This window comes from Lates calcarifer, linkage group LG19 (genome assembly GCF_001640805.2).
Source record: "Lates calcarifer isolate ASB-BC8 linkage group LG19, TLL_Latcal_v3, whole genome shotgun sequence".
Taxonomy (NCBI): Eukaryota; Metazoa; Chordata; class Actinopteri; family Centropomidae; genus Lates; species Lates calcarifer.
In genome coordinates this window covers 19380613-19395525 of record NC_066851.1, presented here as the reverse complement: position 1 = coordinate 19395525, position 14913 = coordinate 19380613, and the positions used below count along the sequence as shown (strand labels likewise).

General features: G+C 42.7%; 1 protein-coding gene across 1 annotated transcript in view; it reads right to left on the bottom strand.

The window, feature by feature from the left end:
• The window catches only part of trim9 (tripartite motif containing 9), a 35433-nt gene extending 23157 nt beyond the window's left edge, over positions 1-12276 (bottom strand). The window contains 2 exon segments of the mRNA XM_018681719.2: positions 11198-11713; positions 11716-12276. Of these exon segments, the coding sequence (XP_018537235.2) occupies positions 11198-11713; positions 11716-12033 (834 nt within the window). The 5' untranslated portion in view covers positions 12034-12276.
• Between the last annotated feature and the right edge of the window lie 2637 nt (positions 12277-14913).

Below are 14913 nucleotides of genomic sequence, written 5' to 3'. Positions count from 1 at the left end.
TGAAACACTTAAGTTCTCCTCAGTGTTTTCTCCTGCCCCAACATCCTGTGTCATGCAGAAACACATTAAACCAAAGAAAATCGGTAATCTCTATTAACTGTTCTTTGGGAACTTTACAACTGACAGGAAAGACACATGCAGAGATTCCCAGCAGTTATTTTTGATGCAGACTCCCTGTGGTTTCTTGATGACATGACATGACTATGTACATATGGTATTTTCATTGTATACAGCTGTCACCCTGTGAAAATCTCTCGTTTTTGAAGTTTATTAAAGTTTTGGATGAACTCAAAAGAGAACGATAGCCAGTCTGGGAACAAAGCTGCCTTATAGCTGCTGAGAAGCTGACATTTTGAAGTGTCAGAGTTTTCACCCCTGAGACAAAGTGCACTGTCAGCCTCATTCTCACACACACAAAATGACATTTCCCGCTAAAACTAAGATGATTTATGTACAATACAGCACTTAACTGTTGCATGGTTTTATTATTGGATTATAGCTCCTGGGCTGACGGGAAATGCCATTGCTTTGGATGTGTGCGATGACACACAAATGCTTCTGTTTGGATAGTGTGGAAAACGGATGGGTTGTTCATGTATGTGAAGCGGGACTGTGTGAACAAGGGGGTGACGGAGCGAGAGGACGAGGCCTGACCCTGTGGGAACCTCAGCTCGGTTGAGTGAACCAGACAACCGTCAACTTGGGGAGTGCATTGTCTTCTGGGAGGAAAAGAGGGTACTGGGCGTTATCTGGCCAAAAGGGAAAAAATCACTTCAACTCCGGAAGACAGCAATAAAACCAGCAACTAGCTGATACAGTGGAAAAGGCTGTGAAAACAACCCATCACAGGCAATCCGCTCCTCTGTTTCAACCCAGCTCTTGGTATCTGACGTTGCCTGGTCAAATGGGAATCTGTCTGCGTGGGCCGATAGCTGACCTTTGACCTCAGCGTTTGGGAAACCATGACAGCTGCCGCTAACATGAGTCTACTGCACCAAGGGACAGTCTGAGCTGGTAACAGCTGAGCAAAGACTGAAATGTAAACTTTCCAGGATTGTGTAGGACTTCAAGAAACTTCCTTGTTGTTAACTTGGGAATCACATTCCAGCATCCCAGGAGACCAACATGGATGAAAAGACATTAAGTGTATGTTTTCTCCCATGTTAAATTATAGGCTTGTAAGTTCATCCTCGACCTTTGGCAACCTAAGATCTGCTTATAGGAATAGTTATCTATTTTATCTTTATTTGCTTTCCTGCCAAGCGTTTACATTAGAAGATTAATACTCTCATGTCTGTAGAGTAGACATGAAGCCACAGCCAGCAGTTGTTTAACGTAGCTTAGCATTAATACTGCAAACAGGAGTTACCAGCTCCTGTGCTGTTTAATGTTAGAAAAGCAAACCCATGAAAGTGGAGGTGTAAAAATGACAAATTGTGGTTTTTATGTGCCAGGCTATTTCTTGGCCAGACACAGGGGCTTCTTTTAAAGCAGAATTTGCTGTTTTTAACTTTGTTTTCTTTGTACAGATAAAACAAACAAGATATAGAGTGTTAATTAGTGACTTTAGAGGTGCTGCTGGGCAGATTTTGTAGCATTTCAACAGATCCAGGCTAACTATTTCCCCTGTTTCCAGTCTTTAATATGATAAGTTAAGCTTCCAACTTCATATTTACTGTACAGACATGAGAGTAGTACCAATTTTCTTGTGTAATTCATGGCAAGAAAGCTAATAAGTGTGTTTCTCAGATTAGAAGGTAAGAAAAGATGGAATTAAACTTAAAATATTAGTTGAATTCAGATCCTCAAAAGTAAAAACAAAAGTATAAAGTACATATTCTTGCCTCCTTATGTGTAGAACAGTCTTTTTAAGGTATCCTTCTGTATCTCTGAAATCAATCAGCTCCCTTTAACTTGGATCACTAAGCTGCCACCATCATTTTAAGATCCTGCCAGTCACACTCAGTCCGTCCACGCTGTTCACTCAGGTTCTGGTGGTTTCATTAGAGATCAGCCGGGTCCCCACACCTGCCCCTCGGCTGTCCTAAATTGGCGTTCATTTTTTCTCTCTGAGATTTTCTCATTTTCCTCTCTGATAACAGTGATGGACGCTGAGGGATCTCCTGCTTCTCCTCGCCCGGTTAACAGTCAGCATGCATTCAGCGACGGAGCAGATGAAATGAAAAGCACTTGATTGTCTGGAGGCGTTTTTCCGCAGCGTCTGTTTCGAGAGCCTGCAGAGCTCAGTCCTCAAAACCAGGTCAAAACGTGCCATGAAAGTAAAGGCTGTTTTATTTCTGCACAGCTTACGGCTGCTTCCTGCTCAGTAAAGACCACAGTGCCACAGCCGGCAGGTCAGCACATGGAAAGACAGACTGTAGCGACAAATGTGTTGAAGAGCAAGATGTGACTGAGACCAGAGCTTCACAGTTTGAGATTTGGAAATAGAGGGGCTACTTCTCCTACTGTTTATTGAATTAGTTTCTGTTGCTAGAGCTGTCAGACTGTTTTCTTGTGCAGCACGAATGCAAAAGAACAAGCAAGTACTAGCTAAGTTACAGACAGCTGACTGAAAACGCCACCGCAAATCAACGTTTTAATTTCTGGCTTATTCAATTTAAAATGAGAACCCAGTGCAATGTGGACAACAGAGGTTAAATCAATCCCTAGGCAAAAAATTTGCATCCTCACCTGATTCATCAGAAGACCACACAGTGTCTTTTAGCTCTTACTACAGCCTGGGGCTTTTTGTGAAGTTAACTCTAACCTTATAAAATAATGTAGTTAGCTAATGATCTGCTTTGTGGAAAGAACACCTGGTTTGTCGCTACTGTAGTTAGTAATTTAATTAGCCAGACATGCTAATGACTGCAATGACATTTTTCCTCTTCTGGTTTTGGTTTTGGAAAGGCTAAAAAAAAACACACACACACACACACACACACAAAACCCTCCAACCTCAAATGGTCATTGTGGGCAACAAGATGAGATTTCCATCATTTTCAGGATGATAGATGAGAGCTATTAGTCAAAACTTATCATGCATGATATTTACATCTCATCATACTTGAATTTCCATTTTCATTTCTTGCCATGGGAATAAATTTCACTGTCATGACTCTTGTAATTTTAGCTCTGGCTGATGCACACACTGTATCCTCAGAGAGAGACAGAGGAGGGCTTCTTTAAGTTTTTGCTCAACAATCCTCCTACTTACATTAATGCAACACGACTTCAAGCTGGCCCCAGGGATAAAATACATCTTGTTCAGGGACAGTTGAAATAAAAGCATCATGCAACATTAGGGCGGAGAGGAGGATGCTGGAATGTTTGCAATGAGCTTTGGAGGGTTTGTTGAGGTGGTAGGGGGGCTTAGGATGTCCCCGCTATTTGGGAGCACTAATCATCTCAGTAATTAAGCCGAGTGGGAACACGTGCATGAAATGAATAATTCACCAGCAGCTCCAGGGCCACGCTGCGTGTTTCATTTCTCTCCGTGGCCGAGCGAACTGGCCAATCTGTCACAGGAAAGCGCGGATGTCACAGAGGCGTCACAGCCAATTTGGATTAAAGCCCCCACTTGGAAGTGGGAAGTGCAAGGTCAGGAGGAGGTAGGTGTAATGTCATTGCTAAGCTCTTAAAGCCACAGCAAAATAAAAAGTACTCCTCTCCAAGCTAAATATAAAACACACACATATACCCAGAAAATGTTCCATCACTTCCACGGCAAAGATAGCTTTTGAGTTCCCGTAACCTACTTTGAAAAAGCTGCGATGTTTAAGTACCCTGCTCCTTCTCAGAGCTTGAGGGGTAAGTACTTTCTCTGGTGTTCTTTAAACAGTCTCTTTAGGGCTCACTTAATCCTCTGTGTAATATGCAGTCATTTAGTTACACACTGTAAACACATGTAATGCTGAGGGTAAGGTCAACTTCTGGTGAAAGAAAACACCAAACAAACAGAAAAACACACTTCTACCAAATCTCTACGATGAAAGAAATTGAAATGAATGTTATTTCTGCACAGCTTGATTACTGATTGTGTTTCCCCCTTCAGTATCAGTAACCAGAGACGCTAACATGAAAGGTTGCGGTTGTTTACATGTACTGCCACAGCCCTCGGAGAATACATTTTGAAACATTAAGCAGGCGACTTGACTTATTTACTGTCTTGGGAACCTTTCTGTTGTTAAATATTAAGCTCTTACATCTTCCAACACGTTGGAAGAGTTAAGACTTGGCCAGATTGTGACGCTCCTCCATGCTTAACAAGATCCCATATGAAACCATCTTCCACAAGCAGAACCTAAGTGGCTGGTGCATTATTCATCTCTTATATCTGCCGTCATCAATAATGCAGAAGAAGTCGTTAGCTATCCACACACAAGAAAAATAAAAAAAAGTCAAGAAATCCCCCGATAATAACAATGAGGGCTTTTGAAAGGCCGGAGTTTCTTCACGCGAGAAACAGAGTCCTTATTTGACGGACACCTGGGACAGCACAGCAGGAAATGGGGCAGAAGTGATCTATTCTCGTCAGCGCCGGATTTATCTGCTGAGGGCGTTGTCTCCGTCAAGTCGCCTACCTGCCGATCTAGAATGACTGTGTCAAATAGATGACACCTGGTCAGGAAAAACCTCAAGAACACAGGAATAGTGAAGTGGAGAGAGCTGATGCTGCTAAACCTCTATAAGAGGAGGAGGACAGGGCTCGTCACATCTGGGGCCAAATCAGGTCAGTCAGTCCTCTGTTGATACGTTCTTCTTTCACCAGATCACATCTGATGGTAATTAGACACTATCTACTTCACATGTTAATTGCAAAACTTCAAATGCTGCAATCTTCATCTCCTCTTCTGAAGTTTTTCTCAAGCAGCTTCTTGCAGAAATTCCCACTTTTTTTGGATGTGTATTGGAGCGACAATGGGATATAAGCTGATCTGTCAAAATAACATGAAATCAATCCTCTTTTGCAACAATAGGAATGTTAGCCATAAGATCCCCAGGTCAGACACTAACGGTAGACTCAAGTGTCACAAATACATGTAGGGTTGAAAAACTGAAAGTTTAAAAACTGGTGAGACACGGATGTTCGTGCTCTCAAGGTCTGCAAGTTGGACTGACCCCAAAATAAGGAAACTACAAGCAGTCCCAGAGGAAATTAAGATGCAAATTAATAATAGGAGGAACAAAAAACAGATGCTACTTTTTTCATGTCTGTACACAGAATTTTAAAAGATAATTGTGAGCAGTAAATGACAAGGTGAGCAGGTTATCCTGAGCTCGGACAATGCCACTTACTTTGTGGTCACAGGGCCTGGTACTGTAGCTGGTATGTTCATGGAGTGGCCCTGTGGAGCATCTGGACACAGGCTGGGATAAGGAGGAATGCACAATCATCATTAAATGTCATAAGGGGAGAGATCCCAGTCGGGATGACTGAGCAGGTCATTTACTTTTGGTCAATTTTGGTCATTTAAGAATAAATGTTTTTAAAGCATCTGTAATGTTGCTATGGTTACGTGCAGCCTGACGAACAATATTGATGGATTCCTGAGGTGCTCTCGCTTGAAATGCCTATGTTCTTTCAACCTTTTCTCACCTTTCAAGCTTACTGAACTGCTCCCTGAAACCCTGGGTTTCTGACAACCAAAAAGCTTTTTTCCTGGTAACACTCTGTATTAACTGTGTGATAATTATGGTGATGATGTTGATAAAAACAGGGTCACTGCCAGCTTTAACCTGTCCTGAGCCAGATTTCAGGTTGAGCCCACTTTCTTATGCAACCGGTGTCCTCATTTAATGTGGGCTGACTGTGATAGAGCAGCCAGATGTAACGGAGCGCAATAAATTATTCTGTTTTAAAATGTGGAAAAGCTCCTAAAGAAAATTTGACAACTTGTTTTGGTCGTGACTCATTTATACACAGAAAAGAAAACATTTCTTTCATTTTTTTCTTTACTAGTCAGACCACAAAAGAAAATTGGCACAGTAGAGTTTTGAAGCATTTATCTCTCTCCAGTCCCACGCCTGGAGCGAGTTGAAATATTCAGCCGGGTTTGAGTCTCCACCCAGAGAAGTTATATAAAAATATGTCAAAACAAAGACACCTTCAGTGCGTCGGCTAGTGTTTTCTGTGTAGACCCAAGATGCAGACTGGACATGAAATATTCTGTTGAGCATCTCATCAAACTTTTACCCAGCGATGCGACATTCAACCTCCCTCCGCTCGTCTTTCCTGCTCAGTCTTTGTTTCACTTCCTCTTTGGGCATTCTGGGTCATTCTGTCACTCTCATTTTCCCATTCTTGATCTCCTTCTTTCATTAACATTTACACAGCTAATCTCTTTACATGGCAGCTCGAGGGGTAAATATCACCGCCTGTAATGGAGCCATGTCAGCCTGAACGGCTTTGAAACATCCAAGCCCCCCCACTGTCTGTGAAATTTCAGTCTCTATAGACCTCAGTCCCGCCTTTGTCCTCCGTCTCATCCCCTTATCAGTGAGTTACAGTCTGCTATCATGAGCAGTCAAGCAACTGTGTCTTTTATCTGCACAGAATCACTTATAGGGGAGATGACATACTTAAAGATTTAGTCCACAGTCTCACCACAGGTCGCTGGGCCTTAATTGATTTGTCATTAACAATGTAGGACTCAGGAGGGAGCAAACGAGGACATTCAGGAATGTCTCTTCTCACAGGAAGTGAACACAACTGGATGGTGGGCACTTTGCCGACTGGGAACAGATCCAAAATGGAACCAGTAATTGGAAGCCAAATCTATTGTTTGGTGTCTTTTAATGTTATTATCAATATATTTTCAGTCAGAATACTCACTGCTATCATGCAGTTGTCATTTATCATGCTAAACACCTTTGGATTGAGACATTTGTCTAATAAATAACTGTTCTGCATCCATAAGTAGCGCCACGTTTCTTCTCTAATGAAGTTCATATATCCTGTGTATGGGACAGTTTCCTGCTGGTCTTTGTGTGGATGTCCTGAGTGTTGTGCAGTCACACAGCAGGACTGACTGTGGATACAATGGATGCAGACTGACAGTCAGTCTCATTACTGAGGGTTAAAGCAGGAGAGAGGGACAGGGATCCTGCTGCTTGTGTCTGACTTTTAAAGGCTTTTCCTTTGCTCCCACTGAGACCAGGCAGGACGGCAGGTGGTTGGTAGCTCATCCAGAAATGAATCAACCGCTGGTGACAACATCGACCCCGAGACTGAGATGAGACTTTTAATATTCTTCCGAGTACCTGCTCTGTCTGTCCTCATTAGCTCAGTTTTTGGGGCATCTTGAGAGTCCATCTGTGTTAACTTTGGGTCAGGGTGTGCAGGCCGTCTGTTTATGTCAGGAGGATCAAACACATAGTGATGTTAAATGGTAGCACATGTGCACAGTAGAGGTGAATAATTCCTTAAATCACTTATGAATTCCTCAATTTACCCACTTGTTTTCTGCCTGCGTGCAGAGTTCAAAGAGAACGTTCAGGGTTGTCTGGGTTAAAATCTCCTCCGCTGCCTGTTATTTATCTCCCCTCCCGTGGCAAGAGGGTAAATTGCTAATTTTCTGCTACAATCTGCGACTTATTTTCTGCACACCCACGCATCTTCTTGTACTTAAGCTCCCATTTGATTAATCACCTTTAATTGCCACTAAACAGAACGAGCGTGACCTAGATTGCATTCAGGGGTCCTGCGCGACCTCTTATGACATCCGTGAAAAGACGAGGACCCCTCACTATGTAGAGATTTAACACTCTGACGATGCCCCTTTACTTGTTCTAATGTGATTTTCTGAGATTAACACAGACATCCTGTCAACACATAAAACCTCCTGACACAAATCTGCAGAGGCAGAACCAGAGCTGGACGAGTCACTCCATGTAGCTCTTAAATGTCTGCTCGTCTTTTGTAACTGAAATTGACTTTGGAGACATGAAATTGATTGCCGTCGCTGTTTAGACACAGTCACGCAACCCAAAAGGAGGGTAGGGGATGGGTCAGAGATATAACACGGTGGTTTTTATTGCCTTGGAGATCAGCGGAGAAGTCAAGGGAGGAGATGCGTGAGCAAATGGCAGAGAAGGGGCATGAAGAGCAGGGATAATGATCTGAAGCAGCATTTACTTTAAAACAGGCAAACACATACTGTAGAAGAAGGAGGGGAAGGCTGAAAAGCATCTGGGATGGATTCCTCGTGGGGTCCAGTATCTTAGAGACCTCTGCTGCTCTGCAAGACATCAAGAGGGATTTGGTTGCCATGGCTGCAGGTGGTTCAACTCTTTCTCCATAAAGAGAGAAATCTTTCACAAAGATAGAGAGAGCACAGTTTGTCCCAGTGTACCAGAGCGACGACGATGATGGTGCAGATTAAAAAACTTGAATAAAATCCCAGATGGAAAATAGATGAGATCTTATTAAATGATAGAAGCATAGAAGAGTGTGCTGCCAATTTTCATTGCTCTGAAATGTAAATGCTGCAGGTGTTGGTTTAAGGTATGTCACTGAGAGACAAGGTTTAAGTGTGGTACTTCCTGCATCAACATTAAGACAGCGAGGCTGGAAAATGCATCAGCCCGGTTACAAATGCTCACGGCTCAAACAACCACCAGCTTTGATCAGAGTGACTATAAAGGGAAAAGCAAGATGTTTGTGTTTGTGTTCACTTGTGCATTTTTTGTAGTTGTATGAGTATTTGGAGGACAGCATGAATAGTGTCTGTATTTGAATACTGGATGGTTTTGCATGTGGCCAAAGCCAAACTCTGAAGCAGCACTGTCCCCTTTTTTCCATTACTGGTTCAAACTGTCAATGTCAAAGCTGCAGCTTCAGCCTCACATTTTAGCATCTTTCAGCTCAGTGTTTTGGTTTTATGATCCACAACTTCAACAACTTTTCAACAAAAAAGACTCCAAAAATCCACCACCCAGCATCTACAAAAGATAGAGATACAGGTAGCAACTATCTGGTGACACACTGAGGAGCTGAACAGCCAGATTTAACTTCTTAAAAGTTGGTGGAGACCAAAGCAGAGCTAGAAGGAATATGAGTACTGGACTTCCATTTGTCAGGTGGCCAGAAACGCAACTCTGAATGAATGCTAATGTCAAAAGATAAACAAAATAAAATGCAATATACTTTGCTTTGAATCAATTATGTGAAACCCAAGATTAGGGAAATGAGTTTGAAAATATCCAGACTATGAATTATTGCAGATTCTTCGATTCTTTTAATCTGATTATTATTTATGTGAAAAGCAGATAATAACAGCACTGTGAAAGATCTTAAAAACACTAAAGTATGCCAGCGTGCATTACACATCTTCTACCCACTTGAAACTGGCGCTGAATCAATTTGGAGATTAATTTATAAACCAACTGACAGAAAACTGAGCAAAAATTTGCTGGTTCCAGCTTTCAAAGTGGGGATTTGCTGTTTTTTCTGTTTTGTTTGATTGTGAATACTCAGTCAAAATCAACAATCTGAAGATGTCACCAGCCATTTTAAGACAACAAGATCTCACATTTACTCACATTTACATTTTTTATCTTGCATCAGCTTTCAGAAGCAACAGTGCCACCACTCTGGCTACATCCTCGAGTTTCTACACTGTATTCATTATGCATAAGTACAACTGATGCATGAGAACCTACAGTATATCTGCAGGACATGGAATACAGCCTCATTTTGTTCCCTGATGAACTATGTGAGGAACACCCCGAAGCTTCAAAAGATGCCCATCCTCAATACTGCCAGCTCCGAGCTCTCAGCCATCTGTTACAGCTCTGTAGGCAGCAGCTTCAGATGACAGGTCAGAAATAAGCAGGTGCCATGATGGAAGCCAAAAACAGGGCGACAGGCAGGATATTGGCACCAATGGTACCATTGATTGGTTTCTAAAAATACTCCTTTAGATCTTTTTTCCCATTTTAGATCCAAGAAAGAAGAAGGAGAAGAGGTTGGCAACTTTTCAAGTGATGGCAATTTGATGTGAGTGAAATGTTCAACCCCCCTCTGATTTTTCCATCAATTTTACAATTGCCCCCTTGCATCTGAGGTGACACACTATCACACCCTCATCTAGAAGAGATGATTGGACTGGAGGTCTCTTAAATGGCTGTTTTGGAGACATACATGACCAACTCTGGCGGTAAAAGACGAGGATGGCTTATCTACACCTGCAGGGAGGCAGGTGTAGATGTGTGTGTTGCTTGAGCAGAAATTCTCAATGCACTGGTTTTCTCATGGAAAGCAGGAGACACCGTCACTACACATCACACTCCCCCGGTGCGTGTGGGTGAGTACAGAAGAGCGTCTATATCTAGCTCTACATCCTCCCTCTTCACTGGAAGCTGGAGTGTGGAGGTGAGGGTTGCTGGTGCAGAGGCGTAGATATAAACTCGGCTCTGCCTTCTGAGGCCCATGCCTCGCTGCCCACAACAACTCCATCTTCCAAAATAGCACCTCAGTCCACACTAAAGGCCTGCATGTGCTTCACTGCTGGATCTTATTAAAGCATAGCTCCAATATTAGCCGTGTCTAATGGTCTCTGGGGCACCTGTGAGCTGTCGAAGCACAGAGGGGAGTGGAACATATAAAGAGTGGAGAAGTTCAGTGTATAGAGGCTCGGGAGACAAATGGCCAATAGCTGAAATCATGCCAGAATCTCTGTGTGACTTAAGCTTATCATTGAAACGAGAAAAGCAGATGTGATAGGAGCAGTTTCCTGTTGATAAATGAGGCCTGCTGCTGGATGTCCACTCGTGAACAGAATTACAAACAGAGCTGCCTCCTGATACCTCTGCGCACCAAACACAGTGGAGATCCCAGTTTGGAGATGTGCGCATTTCTCCTCCATGCCTTAAGAAGTGTGACTGAAATGTGAGCTGGAGGTTCATATGCTATATAACTCATCAAGTTACTATATACAGTACAAAGCTTTCATTTAAATCCAATGTGACGGAATCAACATCCCCACAGCTGTGTGTGTCTGCTGGATGCAAAGCAGAGCTGACAAGATAGAGAAAAATATTTTCAAGGCGTACTTGTTGCTCAGCTCAGAGGATGATGAATCATGGTGAATAAAGGCTAAACACACACACATACACACAAACACGCAGAGCGAGAAGACGCACCAGTAAAGAACAAACTGAGATTTTGCAGCTTAATAAATTTTTACGCACGTACCTTGTGCAGTTTCCACATTGCGCCTAAAGCTTTGACTTCATGTGTGCCGTGTTTTCCTTCTTCCAAACACTGATAACACACAGGCATCTTACACTGTACACAGTACATGCTTAGATTCTCCAGTTCGTGCTCTGTGCAAGTGGAGATTTTGCGGGGACTCGCGCGGCGACTTATCCGCCCCTGCGCTGGGGGCACCAGGCGATGCTTGGCGAGAGGACCGCGGGGAGGATGGCACCGCAGGCGGCACGGGTCGCAGTAGAAGACGTCGCACTGCTCGCACATTACGGTGGCCTCCTTCGGGCTCTTCTCGCAGAGCTGGCACTTGAGAGCGGCCGCTTTGCTCTGCTGATACCTGTCCACGACCCCTTCGAGCACCCGGTTCTTGGGGAATCCGCGGAGACCCCGGTCGTCCAGGATGAGGCTGCGGTGACACTGCGGGCAGGTGATGCAGGAGTTGCGGGGGATCGGGGGTAAAGAGCCGGGCTGCGGTAGCAGGTGCTGTTGCGGAGGAGGTTGGGGACAGTCGGGGGGAAAACCCGCACCCCGTTTGGTGATTTTTGGCAAGGGGTGGTCGGAGCGCTGACGAAGCCCCCATAGGAACCGTATCCACTGTCCGCCTCGCTGTACAGACTCATTTTATCCAAATCCAGGTAATCATAATCGGAGACGCCGGATCCGGAGGCTCGGCTGCTCTGAGGAGACTCAGCATCGGGGGTTTGTACAAGAATATTCCGAGCACAAGCCAAGCAAATGTTGTGGGAGCACGGCAGTATGATGGGCTCCCGGAAAAAAGAGCCGCAAACAGGGCATTTTAACTCTTCCTCCATCTCATCCATGGCTGCTGCCGCTGTGAGGTGAGAGATTCCTCTGTGGCGTGTAAACACAAACAGAAGTTAGAGCAGAGCCTCGGCTGATCAGTCTGCTGCTCTGCTGCTCTGCGCGTAAACGGAGCTCCAGTCGCGTCCGACTGCGATCACTGCAAGTGCAACCTTGACCAGAGGAAAGGCATCAGCACCGGGGGAGGCAGACTAACCGATACGGCACACTCTTCACCAATAAGCAAACAGCGTCAGCTCAGACCGGTTACCATTGGATAACCAGTGGATTCCAAACAACCATTGGACAACTCGACTGTCAGTGTGGAGAGGCTCCGTTAATGAGCTTCACAGAGAGATTTAACAACAGACACTTGTGTCTGAACATTGCTTAACACTTAATAGCAACCTAATTGTTTAGGGGGATTATAGGGAACAATGTAAGAATGTAATCTTTTTGGTACCGAACAATTAATAAAATGCTATCATGCAGATATAATAGATCATCTGCATATTCTTTGTCTAAATGCTTTTATGAAGACGAACAAACCAAAGACAATATCTTATAAGAGGCTCACTTAAGCTGATTAGTCTAGTGGTGGAATAAGTATTCACTTAATAAAGAGCAGTATCACAGTGTAAACATATATTAAGTATAAAAGTGTGAATTATCTGATTTCAGAATGATACATGATTATATATCATATCATTGTATTATCACTGATTCATTATGTACCAGGCAACATTTTACTGTTGTAGTAGCATTTTAACCTCTTTATATACTGCTGGGTAGCTTGATTTACAGAAATACAATATTTTCCAAAAGCTCATTACATATCCTTTATGCAAAATCCTCATTAGCAGAGCAACTTGGGTCACTACAGGGCAGCAGCCTACACCTAATGATTATTTCTTATTAGCATTTTTACTGTATTGATTAATCTATTGGCTGTTTTGTCTATAAAATGTCAAAAAATAATGGAAAAATCCTTTTGCAAGCTTAAACCCCAGGATGGTATTGTTTTGTTTTGTCCAAACAACAGTCCAAAAACTCAAATATATTTAATTCATACTGATGTGAAATAAAGAAAAGTAATAAAACATAATATTTGATAACCTGGAACTGGAGAATGTGCTGCATTTTGTTTGACTGATTTGTTTTCTGTCGACAGACGTCAGATTAATTGACTAATCACTTCAACACTATACAACTGTCTAATACATAACATGGAGTATAAGAAATGTGGTGGGGTAGAATGATAAAGGAGCATGAGAAGGACAGACTGACAGGGACAGGACAGACCGTCTTAAGCTTATTTAAACTAGGATCTGCATATAAAGCCTCGCACAGTAAAGCATTGCTGCTGCACAGCATAAACTTGCAGGATTTGGGTTGTTTGTTATTTGAAAAGCTTCTCCTCTCAGCTGCTGTGGGAGCAAAGATCACTCCTGGGGGAGATTGAAAACATGGAAACTGACACCTTGTGAGATAAGATAAAGCAACGACTCTCCACTGCACTCAAAAGAGGTTTTTCTTTTTGCTATCCACAGCCTCTCCATTTCCATGGCCACATACCTCAGTCATCTCTGAGACATCCATGGCAACGTAAACTCCCCATTTTAGTCTTCAGTGAGGCTGTTGATAGGGAAATTAAATGAAATAATCCCATTTAACGGAATGCCTGTTTCTCAGATCCACAGAGGGCAATGTGAGGCCACTCAGTGCAATTACATTTGCATATTTTCTAAAGCAGTTAAGAATGGGAAGAGCATTAATATGGACGTTTTTGTCTAATAAAGAGAATCAGTCTGGTTGAGTAATGTGCCCCAGCTGCTGACAAACATATTAAAATGGAGATATGAATAATCTACTTGAGATCAGTAGAAACGTTGATTCAAATACAGTTGTAACACAGCCAAATAACCCTACAGTATTTATCTCCATGACTCTCATGCATTTAAAATTGTCAGTACGTATAATAATCACCTGAAAAAAGGAACTGTGCTTGAGCCTCCTGTGCTGATAATGTTTCTGCTCATTATTCGCTAAAATCTGTGGAGATATACAACAAATGGCAAGTTTATCCATGTAAATATTCCCCTGAATTAAACCAAATACAGTGTTGATTCAAGTCAAATGTTTGTAATGAGACCATCGGCTATTTTTGGATGCGTGCTTTGCTGACGCCTCCATCATGATGACATTGTTCTCTATGTAATCTCCTCAGTTTGGAGGCCACTCTGCATCTTCCTGTTTGCCGTCTTTGAGTAGACAAGTGGCCAATCCTGTTAAATCTCTATTTCGTCTTTTTTGTTTCAGCGCCAACTCTCTCTTGCTGCCAGGAGAGGCAGACCGGGCAGATCTGAGAAGAAAATCTTCACAGATTTCTTTTTACTCCTCAGTGATCACAGCCCTAAGCACAGCACAGCTCCTAAGTCTGGGCTTAAGCTCCTGTTTTTGGTGACCTCCTGTGCAGTAACATAAGAGAGGAGGTAACATGAGGACAAGTAGAGATAGCTGTTGATTAACTGGATTGTGACAATGCAACAGTATAAATGGACACAGATGTCAAAATTAAAGGAAAAGTGACATTTTCTCCAACTAACAAAACGAAAAATGTCATAAACATCCCATTACATTTGGGCTACCTCCTAAAAACATCTGTACAGTTGGTAATTGACTGTCCCCCATTAAGTTGCATTTATTGTTTATTACTAAACAGTATTTTTCAGTTTTAATGTTACAAGAGAAAAGGCTAATCAACACTTTAAAAGTAATGTTAACTGGATATGCTAACAGTTGCAGCGTATGTTAGAGCAGATAAAAAGATTGTTTAGTGCATTCCTTACAGTCTTGTAGTTTTGTTTTGTAAAGGCAAAGAGTGAGGCTCTCTGAATACA